Source organism: Euprymna scolopes, chromosome 40 (genome assembly GCF_053919585.1).
Source record: "Euprymna scolopes isolate OS-2025 chromosome 40, ASM5391958v1, whole genome shotgun sequence".
Classification (NCBI taxonomy): Eukaryota; Metazoa; Mollusca; class Cephalopoda; order Sepiida; family Sepiolidae; genus Euprymna; species Euprymna scolopes.
In genome coordinates, this window is record NC_136521.1 from 70,634,861 (window position 1) to 70,649,640 (window position 14,780).

At 33.5% G+C, this 14,780-nt stretch overlaps 1 protein-coding gene across 32 annotated transcripts in view; it reads right to left on the reverse strand.

The window, feature by feature from the left end:
* LOC145265633 (calcium/calmodulin-dependent protein kinase type II delta chain-like) overlaps window positions 1-14,780 on the reverse strand; it is a 705,488-nt gene that overhangs the window by 141,769 nt on the left and 548,939 nt on the right. For 11 of the 32 annotated variants that reach the window (XM_080121702.1, XM_080121690.1, XM_080121691.1 and 8 more), the window contains exon 13: window positions 10,981-11,064. The exons of the other annotated variants lie outside the window; for them this stretch is intronic. In XM_080121702.1, coding sequence (XP_079977828.1) covers window positions 10,981-11,064 — 84 coding nt within the window. The remainder of the gene's footprint in view (window positions 1-10,980; window positions 11,065-14,780) is intronic. 32 annotated transcript variants of the gene reach the window in all.

Sequence of the window (14,780 nt, forward strand, 5' to 3'; positions counted from 1 at the left end):
TAAAAGTGCCCATACAAAAAAAGCTTGGAAACTTATTGAAGGCACGTTGTATATCAGTTTCCCTTTTCTGTGCTTATTAATGGATAGTGTAGTGACTCAAATGATGAGGTTTCCCATTCATTGTATGAATTGTTAAAAGCTATTTTGCTATTGCGGATCATTCAATTTGCTTATGACAATTTCTATTCAGACGTTTGAACACAGCACAGCCGTTTTAATTATCTACATACTTCATTTTCTTTCTTTTTCTTGGTGATGGGGAAGGGTCTACTTTTCTATACAATTCGACAAGGAAATGCATTAAGGGAATCATTTGATCAACATGAACACGTTTTAGTAGAACACTTATTCTGTAGAAAACGCGGAAGAAGACGTGTGTGAGATGAAATTCAATGAAAAATTAGTTTAAATCTTACAATGGAAAACACATGACAGTGTCAGCAATCATACTTGTTCAAGTCATGGTGAACGCATGGAAAGACAACTCATTTTTTACTTGTTCAAATAATTGGTGCTTGGGCCAGTGTGGGCGATCATTACTACTAATGGGGGGGGTAATGTTTGAATCATCTTCTCTACATCACTATTTTCCTTTTGATGATAGCAAAAACAATTGACATTCTTGGGGGAACTACCAGCTGAATTATCTAATCGTGCAAAACTTAAAAAGGGATAAGAAATGATAATAACAAGCAGATGCTTTCTATATTAATCTGTATAATTTCTCATTAAAAACAATATTTCTTTGGAAAATTTATGGTATAATTTTAGAATTATGTTCTACATATGCATGTCATGCCAGTCAGCGGCATTCATCTGAGGTAAGTTGAACCAGATTCCTCTGAAGGAGGAAGTTTCATGGGAATATCAAATTCATACAGTCTCCAGTCACATGTATCTCCCGGTCAGGGGAGATGATGAAATTAAATTTTTGCAGTTCTTGCAGGGAGGTGTCGACATTCTCCTACATAAAGTTCCTGGTATTCTCAAATGGTTACCCATCTAGGACTGATCAAGCTCAACATTGCTTAACTTTGGTGATTTAATGAGAACCAGTGTGTCAATGCGATGTTTCCATATTATTATATGTTCTACTAGCAAATGTATCCAGCATTACCTAGTATTAAACCTAACATTAAATTCCTTTAAAAAAAATAATGGTGTAAAAAAAAAATGGAAAGAAATAGACATGCATGCGTGTATTAAACAGTTCACTTTTTGTAAGTAAAAAAAATATTCGAGCTAAGATCGAAACCAAAACCTAAAGACAGTCAAGTACGATAACCATTAGGCCAACTTGCTACGCTCTTTAAAAAGTGTTTTCAAACCTACTTATTCTTAACATAAGGAAGCTGTCATATGAACGATTTGCATGAAACAGTAAACAGATAAAAAAAAAAAAAAACGATGACATCCAAGTACCAGTTTTCAATTTTGAGCCCATTAGTAGCGTTTTTGTCGAGATAAAAACCAATTAAAAAGTTTTCCACATGTCTGAATACCCTATGTACCAAATTTCAAGACTGTAGATAAAAAATTTGTTGAGTATAAAGGTTGAGAATTGTCTTCACACACACACATTCGCACTTTTATAGATATATAGACTATTATGTTCTATATGTGTAAAGAACATTAGTAAGTGAATGTAAGGGGGGGGGGGGTAATATGATTCTGTTTCTAGTCTGATTTCATTTGCTGCCCATTTCTTCCTCTCCATGGTCTTTGGTTTGTGTTGATCAAAATTATTTGCTTGTATTTGGTCTATTGTATTCGATTAATTGAAATAATAAAGGTCAACATTCATAGGATACTGACCAGATCTTGCACCTTGGCTATCAAAAGTGCTCCTACTGATGATGACACCCAGGCGATCATCATAAGTTTCTGGGTGGATTTACTCTGTCTGGCCTTCTGGGGCTGGGAGAGCCAGCATATTTCCACTGGGAATTCTGTCTCTTGGTCTCTGGGTCGTAGCAGTATATTCAGCTTTTATCGCAGATCACCAGAGCATTAACAACTGTGGGATTGTAATTGATCAGCTTGACCATCTCTCGCTGTCATGATGTCTTTCTTTCTGATCTTCTCGGAGCACCCTGAGGGTAAACTTTGCGCAAATCTTCCAGATCTTTAATTACTCGCGAATAATTATGTGTACAGTTCCCACACTGATATCAAACTGTGCACTTATTGCCTTTATAGACACACGGCGATCCTTATCCATAAAATTCTTTATTTGACCAATCAACTCTTGTGTTTTAACTTCCTTACTCTTCTTACACTTCTCATCCCTCATAGACCCCCTGCCTTGCTGGAATCTCTTATGCTACTCAAAAACTGATACTCGATTCATGCAAAATGGCCCAAAAGCAGTCTGAAGCATTCCATAAGTTTTTGTAGCATTTTTTCCAAGTTTAAAACATAATTTTATTGCATATCGTCCTTTTAAAGCGTCCTTACGTCCAGATTGCATTTTTGAAAATCATCAGCTGTCAATCAGGCTTTAGTAGGGTGTATTCCAATTCCTGCTGTAGCTGGTCATAACAATTGGTCAATCATCTCATAAGATGTATAGTAGTAGTATACTGAATTTTCAAGAGTGTACAATTTTAAATGTTTGTACAAAAAAAAAGGTCTGGAAACTTATTTTAAACTTTATATATATTGGTATATTTGAAAATTTGTAAGGACCTATAAAACACTTATCCAGTTAAAAAAATCTTTAAGACTTTTGTGAGATTAAAACTAGAGTATTGACAGTGTAAAAATTACTGCCTATTCCTTTTTTCTCGACCAATACCATGTTCATATTTTGCATATGAATAGTTGAACTCTAAAAACATCATAAATAAATTTGCATAAAAATTATATCTTAATATTTATCAATTTACATGAATAAATGTGAAAACCTTTGTCTCGAGTTTACAAGAAACTTATGAATAAAATGTTTATTTAAAATGTTGATTTCAAGTATTTAAAGTCGTTAACTTTTTGTTTCATTTGTATTACTTGTATTGATCAGAATACTGTTCTCATCTGGAGTGATATTTGTGCAACATTTCGGTCGGATTGGCCTTCGACCGTCTTCAGGCATGTTTGTTATTATTTGGAACAAAAGCTATTTTATTTTGTGTTTACAAGAAACTTATGAATAAAATGTTTATTTATTTAAAATGTTGATTAAAGTATTTAGAGCGGTTACCTTTTTGAAGCAATAGCGAACTGGCTAAGCAAACTAGTTGATGAATAAAGCTGAACCAAAGACGATTCAGATATTGTGGGGAAAGAATGCTTCTAAAAAAAGGGACAATGGCCAATAATGGTAGGCACCAAGTAGCAGACTTGTAGATCAACTATCAGCATAGGCGTGAGGTAAGAAAGCCTCAGAGTAAAAGGAGTTGAAAATGGAATTCACCTACCTGGAATTTTAGCTGGAGACAAAGAGAAAAAGAAAAGAAAATTCTGGACAAAAACTTTAAAAAAAAAATAAAAAAAGTTGACAAAAATGACAAATGTCTCAAATTAGATATCACTGACCAAAAAACTATGGGTCAACATTTTGAAAAAAGGAAGATTTAGGCAATTGGGAGATGAAGAGGGGGTGGGAGAATGGTTCAGACTCCATTGAATTGAGGGGTGAACAGCAATTTGATATTGGTGATGAAGGAAGAAAACACCTAACAACAAATTGGAAAGAATACAAAGAAATGATGGAAGACAAGAAACTGATTTATGACCAACAAAACATTTGCAATCAGAAAGAATTTTAATGGTTATCATTGTGGTGTGCACACCCCATGGATAATAATGAACTCTTTCAATAAAAGACCGAGAGAATCTGTCTCTCAGAATTAGCACACAAATGAGGGACCAAGCAGGGAATAAGGACCCCGGGTCAGTTTCACTTAGCAAAGGGCAGATTTCGGGTGGCACTGCTTTAACTTTCACCTTGGTATGTTCAAGCGAATTTTGCAATCAAGAGTTTTTTGTTTTTTTTATATATTTACACAACTTTAATCTTTGGATTGATATTTTTATTTAAAAAAATAAATTATAAATTTTTAATAAAACTATTTAAACCAAAATTTGTAAGAAATACCATGTTTTAAATGAATATCACATTAAAAATTATCACCAGCAAGTAGTTGTTTACAAATAATATATTTATATATTTACAAAACAAAAAAATAAAATGATAACTGGTGTAATACTTGAAAATTTAGAACCTTTTAAATAAAACTATTTAAACCAAAGCTTTTAAGAGCAGACATGAGTATGAAATAACTGACTCAAACGTACCAAAGTGAAGGTTAAAGTGGTGTCACACAAAATCTATCCTTTTCTAAGTGAAGTCGGCCAGGGCCCTTTGTCCCTGCTGGGTCCAAGTTAGCACAAGTCATGCACGAGTCGTGCTCTATGGCAGTCGGACTGATGTATAAGCACATTCTTCATTTGATGTTTTTGCTTTTCTCTCTAATATATTTTGTTTCCCCTAAATACGTTGTGACTTTCTTCCGGTCACTTTACAAGACCACAACAGTTTTTGTCATTTCAAATTCAAACAGTTATCATCTTAAAATGGTATTTCTCAAACAATAAATGTTGGATCAAATTATAAATAGACTTGTTTGATTCGTTTTGTTTGTAATCTATATATATAAAAGCGAAAATGTATGTATGTATGTGTGTTCGCTTTTTCTGTGTGTCTACAAAAGGCTTTTTTCAGAGAAGCGGTCGCTCGCTTCACAACTTTTTAAAACTTTTTATACCACATATAAATCGTAATATCTCACAGTTAAAAACGAAGCTCCCCTGTCTATTTAATTTGCTCGATTTTGGGAAGATAGCTATTCAACATTTCTTGCTCGCCGCATGTGGGTTAGTCTTTTTCCTATAACATCTTGGGGAGAAAAAAAAAAAAAGCGTTCAGCAGTAAATGAAATCCCGCAGTCAAACTTGATCTCATTAACTCATTAAAATGGGCACCTGCTAAATCCAAGTAATTAAATAAATTCAAACGTGTTTCCTTTAGCATTTCGCGGTGGAGCAATGGTTAACGTCGCACGTTTTTTTTTTTCCCACATTTTAATTTACAACTTTGCCTCAACGGTTCGGGTTCGATCCTCATACTTACTTTTTTTTTTTTACCCCCTCCCCCCGGAGTTTTCACACACACCTCCAAACACCCAGGCAGCGCCGGGTACCCCTCGCTAGTCTATAATATAAATCTCACCTGTCTGTTTAAATGCATGTTTCTATGTATGTTTGTATGTCTGTCTAAAACTTTCGACAGAGGCGACAGATTTTCATGAGATCAGTATCGTTTTGAAGCTCGACCCTTCGGACGACAAATATTGAAAAATTGGCTAAAAACATTAATTCCTTCACCCTAAACTGTGCACTTTTCTAGAAAGAGGGTCGGTTTTTTGCATAGCCGTTTTTGCAAGTCATCGTATCGGTTGGAATGACTTTACTGATTTCAACGTTCTGAACTTCCGGTTGCGTCATAGAGTAGGGATAAGACGTCAGGTTTTTTTCACTTTCTTTTCTGCCTTTGTGTCATGGGTTCGAGCCTGTCTGCCTACTACCATTTTTTTTTTGCTAAACACACAACTCCAAACACCTGGGCAATGCCGGGAACCCAAGCTAGTTTTACATAAATCTGAGAAAAAAATTTATTTTGCGTCGATTGATCTGGCTGACAAGGTAATCCATGAGGTTAACCAAAACTAGTAGTAACAAATTTATGCCAACAATTTAGTTTGGTTACACACACACATTATATTATATATATATATATATATATATATATATATATATATATATATATATATATATATAGCCATGATACAGCAAAATACTTTATCTGTGGATGAATATATAAGCAAAGGCAGAGTGTGACAACACAGCAACGGCAATCGCCATCCCTATTTGGGCACCAAAAAGCGACTACCATCTCGCAAGATCTTTGCCACTTTCACAGGCCTTGGTCAAATAATACCAGCGTCCTTCTGCCTGTGTTGGTGGAATGGATCAGTCAAAAACAACAACAATAAGGCACGAAAAGAAAAGAAGGTCTCACAGCAGCATCTGAACTTCCCTTCAGAAAGATTGGGTAACACTTAACCAGGCCCGAGCGAAGGTTGCCAAAACATGTAACAACCTGCACAGGTGGGGCTATGTAGAAGATGCTCAGTGTCCCTGCAGTGCCAATGTGCAGACTATTGTACACATCCTCACTGACTGTCCCTTAAGCAAGGCATGCTCCAATGTTGACCTGAGGGACGCCTTGGACACTGCCCGATGATGGATCTCAAATGAAGTGAAACATTATGACAATGACTATTACCAATGACGTAAAACTTTTTGTGAATAAACAGATGGAACACTACCCAGTGGTTGATAATGTTCATATAAAGCAGTCAGATGCTATGCTGGAAGTTCAAGTTTAGCTTGGAGTAGGTACTAGTCTAGTCCCATTAATGAACTGTGACACAGCAAAACAGTTTGTATGTGGATGATTGATATAAAGAAAAAATCAGATAGACACACTTCATATATAGAAAATCCTCAATGAGATATGAAGATCAACAATTTGTAAATATCAGCAACTCAATAATAAATGGAACAGAGTTAAATATTTTTGACGATTCAAGACATTTTTCAAATTAAGTTACAAATAAAGAACATAAACAAAAGGTATGGTCGCTTACAGAGTCAATGTTTATGAGTCATTGTATGACTTAAAATAAACACTGTCTTGAAATAGTTGTAAACTAAAATGTTTTCATTGCCTGAGAAAAAGGATTAAAGCTAGAAATCTTTTTTGTAATTGGACAACTATTCTGTTTAAGATACACAAAATGATTGTCACAAATTTTTATCCACTGTTGAAATTTCTGAAAAATGTGTTTTATTGATCATGATCTTGAACTTTGGATTAGTAACTGCCTTTATGTTATTACAGTTAGTGACCCTCATCCAAGTCTTGACATTAATAACTGCCAGTTTGGAGTTAACGTTAGTAACCACCACCTTAGGCTTAGTTTTGGGATTAATGAAGGATAAGTTTTCTTTTTTTTGTTATTATTTTATGCCGTATTTAATGTCTGTGCTACCCATTTATTTTTATTTTTTTTTAGAGATAATGATATAAGAAACATGTGCAAAGTAAAATAATTATAGGACACTGATTGGATAAAAAAATAAACGTATCACAACATCGTTTCAATTTGGTGCAATAAGATGGAATCAAATTTGTAATTATTAGCGTTAGTGGCAGAAGCGGTGTAGCAATTACAAGCAGTATGATGAAAAGGTGAAAGGAGTTCAATCCTTACATTTTTTAATTTTTAAGATGAGGATTGGTTATTCGTATTATTTGGATTCATCGGACTACTGCTCTTATCTTAATGGTCATTTTCACAACGTTTTGGTTGATGTAACCTCCGATTTTCTTTAGGTGTATCTTGCTGAACTCAGGAATGTTTCTGTCCAAATCGGAAATTTGGACGGAATTTGGAACAAGAGCACGCTACCTCTATGAAGTAAATAAAGGATCCTGTTCAAAATTCCGTCCAAATTCCCGAGTTCGACAGAAACATTCCCAAGTTTGACAAGATACACCTGAAGAAGGTTGGAGATTACATTGACCAAAACGTTGTAAAAATGACACTCAGAATGAGACCAGTAGTCTGATGAATCGAAATATAATACAAGTTCAATCGCTTCGTTGCTAAAAATTTTTTTTTTTTTTGTTGAACAAGAGTAAAAAAATTAGGTGAAGATAATGAAAATTAGCAAAAAGCTCTTAGAAGCATCTTGAATAAAATTAAAAGTTCGAATAAACAAACTGTTTTCAAACCATATGAAGATGCAAATATTTTTAAAAATCTTTCAATTAAAAAAAATGTTTAACTTTAAATATTTCTTATGAATTTCGGATTGTAAAATATTCCTCATCATAGTAAAAGAAAAGTTTTTTATTTTTTTTTTATAAATAAAATGTCAGTGGCCTCGGGATGTATCAAGGCTGTGTTAGTGTTGTGGATAAGAACACTTCACTTTCACCTTTCTTTTTTTAGGTATGTAATTCACTATCCAAAATTAATAAAAAACATTTCAAGTTTAACAGAGAAAAATTGAATGATTTTTTTAAAAATAAAATATTTGAACCTCAATGTAGTTTCAAAACAATTTATTTATTCAAAACTTATCAGCCGACGAGTTGTAATAAGAATCAAATAAAATAATCATCATCATCACATTTGGGTTTAACATCTGTTTTATATGCTGGCATGTGTTGGACGGCTTTTTGAAATTGACTTTTATATTTTCTCTTAAATCCATTCTTATAAATCCCTTTCATGTTTTACTAAGCCTTTCCCTGCCAACTGACCCTACTGCACCAACTGTTCTACATTAACTAACCCAAGCATTCTCATCTACTCTTGCATTATCATCAACATCTGCTTTTACATGCTGGCATGTCTTGGACAGCTTTTATGAATTGACCTCCAAACAAACCTATCTCTGCCCAAGTTCTTGTTTATCCTTCTTTCTCTCAATTCTATCCTTATAACTTCTTCCCATTTTTTCCTTGGTTTTTCCCTACTAACTGACCGCACTATTTCATCTGTTCAATATTTACTAAGAACTCATCCATTGTTTCAATGTGACCAAACCAACAAAGTCTTCTTTTCTATACACATCTTTCTGTACTGTCCAGATTTAATCTTCCTATGAGAATATTTGGCATAATGATTACAGTGTCTGCTAATGGGCCTGGAGACTGGGATTCAATCTGCAGTCAAGTTATGTCAAAAACTCAAAATATGATTCTTGACATTTCCTTGTCAAAAATGTCAAAAGTATATGATAAGAATCAACAATAAATGATGTAATCCAGAAAAAGGAGTAATATTCTCCCCCATTGCGAGACTTTCACAAAAAACACTCAACTAGCTATAACCACTATCAACAATTTCTCCTCCTCTCGATCTGTGCCAAAATCTAAATGCAGATTCCATGAACTAAGCTTCTTTCCTTGAACTGCTCATCTGTGGGACACTGTTCTGCTGGCCTGCTTCCAGGCCGACTACACTCATAGCCTTCAAGTCCAATGTAAACAAAATCTTGTTGAACACTGTCCCCTTAAATAATCAAATCATACCTAACTTACATCTTTAATGATTACTACACTACCACCTTACATTCATTAACCCTTATCTCTGAGTGGCCTTCGGGCCTTGATAAGTGGTGCCTCTCTTGCAAAAATGTGTATGTATATATATATATATATATATATATATATATATCAATGTAATAGTCTACAAAAAGGGAGGCCCTTGGATCACTCTTGACTACGATCGATCCATTTATTTTTTTAGTAAATGATGGGCCCTCACTCGGCTCTTTCTCTCGCCTGACTGCAGTGCAATAACAGATTAGATAGATCTGCAACAATGTGAAATCTAATCAAACCTATTAGGACAATAATATGATCAAAGAGAAATAACCTTTCTGTAAAGACACAGTTGCCTCCCCTGCTTTAACTCTGAGATAACAGTTATCACATCTTCACATGAGAACAAGATAAGATCACATGCGAACAGCCATCTTGGGATAGAGCATGACACCACATGCCACGTGTAGACAATTGGACTGAAATCTAAATTATATGAATAGATGTAAGAATCTTTTCTGACTAACTGTATGAATGAAGTCTTATTTGTAAGTCATAACAAAACGTAATAGATTAGGTCAGAAGATGTGCTCATTTGTTTGGCATAGATATTGTCTTAAGGACGAATCAATTACGCTGGTATTGTCATATGGAGTATTCATTCTTTTGGATAAACTTTTACAGAAACATGGATATATTGAATTGTAGGAAGATTGGCTGGTTAGGGAAAATTAGACAAGATCACACAAAGTGAAATTTGGAGAGTATCGACCAATGGTATAAAGTAGAGAGTAAGCTTGCATAATATCAGAAAACGCCAGACTCGTGAATAATAGAAAAATTACATTAAATGGACAGAAGAAAAAGGAAGATTTCTTATAAGACTTTAACTCTGTAATTACTTATTACTTGTGTTGAGTTGGCTCAAAGTGAATTTGTCATATCATGACTCCAGTCAATTCTTCTAGTTTTGTCTATCACTGACTCCTCAGTATACTTTAGCCATTCACGATTTCATCTTTGCATACAGAAGACGACTGTTGGAAGCCATGTTCTCAGTTGAACACCACTTTTCTTGCACCTCCAAATAGCGGTGTTGGTGCTATTGCCTTGTGAATCAGGTCAGTTAGTGGACGATGAAGGACATGCCTAAACCATCAGCGCTTTCTGATATGCACTTCCTCAATTGTAGGAAGCTTACATCATGTGTGGATTGTGGTGTTTGGGATGTGGTCATAGATACGGATCCAGAGAATGCGTCGAAGACACCACTGAGCAAAGACTTCCAGGATTTGAATGTCAGCTACTTGTAAGGGCCAAGTTTCGCACCCATTGAGAAAGGTCATGCAACCAAAGGCCTGGTAAATGCAGCATTTGGTCGTTAGCTATATTTCTTTTTTGCGACCAAAGGCAATTATGAAGCCAGCAGAAAGCAGAACAAGCCTTATTGATATTATTTGAGGCTTCATCTTTCTCCTGCCATGATTATTAATACCATGGTGTGAGGGTTTTCTGTCTTTTTTTTCTTTTTTTTTAATATAGTGCAAGTATATATATATAAAAAAAAAATCTTAACGTATACACATTGACTTTCTATACAGCAAATATTTACAATCTTTTCAGATATATACACATATGGTTGGTTGGGGATGGGAAGGGGTTGACACGAATCTGTAAATCTTGTAAAAGATTGGATAGGTTGGCAAATGGATGTCAATAAGGGTGAAAGGCAAGCGCGACCAATGAAAAGGATGGCAACTGGGGGAGGGGGAACAGGGATTATTGGTGTCATCACCTACCTTGCTCTGACGAGCCTTGTTTTTCGGTCGACAATATAGTCTGAGAGTAGGCACCACCACTACCTGAACTTCCAGTTGAGATGGCTACACAACAACAATAATAACAATAATGACAAAGTCATATAAAGATAAAAATAAACATTTTTGGTTTCATTCTTGTTGTGCTTGTTGTTGTTGCTGTTGTTGTGGTGGTGGTGGTGGTGGTGGTGGTGTATTTTTTTATTTTTTGTAAAAATAAAAAAAAAAAATTAATATCCAGTTGAGGAGATTTGTTTATGTTAAAAAATATCTACCGTTTCCATTCACAAAAATATAAAACCATCTTTTTTTTTTTTTTAAAACCTGCAAAAGGAATATCTTTTTTTTTTCTTCTTTTGGAGAAAAATATTTGAAAATCAGTGTATACTATTTTTGAGTAGGAAAAAAACAAAAAAAAACAAAACAAAAACAACGTTGGTAAAAAAAAATGAATAAATAAATAATAAAATATTAGATTAATAAAAACTAGCAGGACCTGTGGAAATTCTACAATGGCATCTTTCATATGTAATGTATTGCTGCTGGGCATTCTGTGGACGTTCAGCGTAAATTGAGACCCTGCGATATTATTGTAGCCTTTTTGTTAAAACTGTAAAAGTATTTATCTAAATAATCTGGTTAATGTAGTGTCAGAATATATCTGGTTATTACGGTTTATCTTATAGAAGTCTATGACATAGTTCCGTTGTATGTACACTCGGCATGAACAGAAACCCCACGATATCATTATATCATCCTGAGACAGAACAGAAGACCAAGAAGGTTATCTTAACTTCACGTATGGCCCATAAGTGACACTATGTTTTATATTTCAATTTTTTTTTCTTTACTTTGCGTCTTCAGTGATTGGGAGATCCTATTAAAAAGGAGGATAAAAGGTGATAACATACCACAAACATTAAATTAGCATGTCTATATCCTAATTTAATGTTTATAGCATATTATCACCTTCTATCCTCCTGTTAATAAATAGGATCTCCTGATTCAATAATCACGTTGATTAGACTTATTACACAAACCTTCTTCACTAGCTCATCATCTACAGTGCTGATTTCAAATCACACTTTCTGTGGGATGGCGGTTTCACACCAAATCAGACTAGTCTCTTGGGCAATTCTGGTCTGCCTAATTAGTTTTCTATCAATCTGGGGTTCTGTGCTGTTCTAAGAGGCCCACCTTCTAAGGCTTTACCTTCTCACTCTTTGAGAAGGGGTTTGGCTTATTGCTAATCGGCTGATATGTCCCTATTGGTGAATGCTGACAGAGTGTCCCAGGCAATTTTTGTTTAGCCAGAGTACTCTTCCTCTAGAGCTATGGCTTCAAATTCCACTTTCTTTACCTTTTAGCCACATCTTCCCGCCATGGAAGGAAGATAAATAATTAATCTCTATTCTTTAAGCCAGAGTTTCCAAAACTTCAGGACACCATGGAGCCCCTGAGCAGGGCAAAAGTTTTTCATGAAGCACTAACATAAATATGAAAAACATTAATTTCAAATTTTAACTTATACTTGTTCATTAGTTGCTCCTGTTCGTGATTTTACTATATTTTCGTGTTTACAACCATTTTTTGTTTTTGATTAATCAAAAAGTGTTGCATTTTTTGTTAAATAATTTTTTTTATTTACTTTTTCATGAACCATCCTGAAAATCTTTACACCTGCAGTTATGTATCAAATCTCTTTCTTGCAAAAAAGATCAAATGTCTGCAGCCATTTAATTATTCCATATAAAGCATTTGGTCCTCTTTAAGAAAGGGCTTCTGGAGCCCTTCAGTCTCACTCATAGAACCCCAGAGCTCTTTAGAGACCACTTTGAGAAACCCTGCTTTAAACCATATCCTTGAGTGGCTTTACGACTATTTGGTATGGTGCCAGTCTATGCTGTCACTACAGATTTTTGTAAAAATTATTAATATTATAATCATTATTATATAAACATATATGCATAAAGGAATATAGATGAACATAATTCTAATAAAATAAAAAAACATAAAAAAAAACAGTAGTAGCACAGCAAATACAAACATTTTTTTAAAAAATGGTGAAAATTATTCCAGTAAAATGAAAATGTTTTCTTTCTCAAATCATTTTTTCTTTCCACAATTTTTAACAGAATTATAAAATATCCTTTTACAAGTTAAAGAAAAACAAAAAAAAACAAAAAAAAAACGCTATCATATTTAACGAATATTAATTATAGAAAAACTGAAAAATGTCAATTACATGCGAAAATTAAAAAATACATAAATCATTATTTTATACTTATTCTGAAATCTTTTTAAATGACAAATTCTAATAAATAGGAATGGTTCATTTATGTGTAATACAATTATTTTATATGCTAAGGCATTTAGTGTTCATATCACCCTTTTCACGCATATTTAAAAAACGGTACTAGTTTAATTAAATCAAGACATTAAAAAATGAAAATATTGAAAAATTATATTGTACGTATTCGTTATGGAATTAAGTTTTTACACAAAACAAATCACTCAATTTGATCAAGTAGATTTTTTTTTTTATAGAGGAAAATCTAATGATTATGAGATCGATTGCGTCATGTCCATCTTGCATATTTTGCAGACGAGGAGGGTGGTGCCAAGTGAGATAACTCCAATCACCGCTTAAAGTTTGTCAAAATTTGACGAGATTATTTTGAAACATAGGCAGAAAAAATACCTAGATAAATATTTTACTTTTTTTCACTTATTTTACAGAGTTTTTCTGTGTCCTTTTTTAATTTAAAAATTTTGTCCTTTGTTAATCACTTTTTCGTTTAAAGGCACCCCCTCCTCGTTCGTGAAATATGCAAGATAGCTGCGACACGATCGATCTCATTAAAATTTGATTTTCCTCTGTAAAAAAAAAACTACTTGATCAAATTAAGTGATTTTTTTTGTATGAAAATTATATTCCATAACGAGTCCATACAATATAATTTTTTTCAACATTTTTATTTTTTAATGTTTTGATTTAACTCAGCAAGTATCAAAAAAAAAAAAAAAAAAAAAAAAAATGAGATCAGACGATAAAAATATACATGTAAAAGGGGTACAGGGATTTCAAAACAAGAAAAAATGCATATTTAAATGAGTGGGGTCACCAGCAATTACGCTTGTTTTTCTTTTTTTTTGATATTTTCATTTTTCACGTTTCGGACAGTTTTTTTTACATCCTCTTCAGAAATTTTGTGGAAAGAGACGATTTGCAGAAGTCATTTCGAGATCAACTCTTTCCACAAAATTTCTGAAGCGGATGTAAAAAAAAATCATCTGAAACATGAAAAGGTGAAGTAAAAGAAGTAGGTCTAACAGACGAGCCTTATTCTGAAAAATCTAAAAAGTTAGGTCATGTGACATCTGACATTGGTGCTACACCAATAAAAGCATTACAATACATTAAAACTCTGAAGAATTTCCGCCATGTGTTCTTGTTGTTCAAGTTAAAAACTAGCCACTACTTGTGTTTCAAACTTTAAAAAAGCACTTTAAAATAAGTAAAAAAAAACTAACATCGTTTTTTAAGTTTGTTGTCTTTTTTGGGAGAGGGGTTCGGAAGCGCCCCTATTATCTCAAAGAACCAAGTATGTACACTTTGTAATATTTTTCAATAATTATTTTCAAAAAAATTTCTATATGCTTACAATCTATGTTTAATTAAAGTTAAGAAATTATTTTCTAAAAATATATTGTTTATATATTAATACATTTTGTTTTTAAGTAAAATTAAGAAATTGATTTAAAAAATATTTGTATCCATC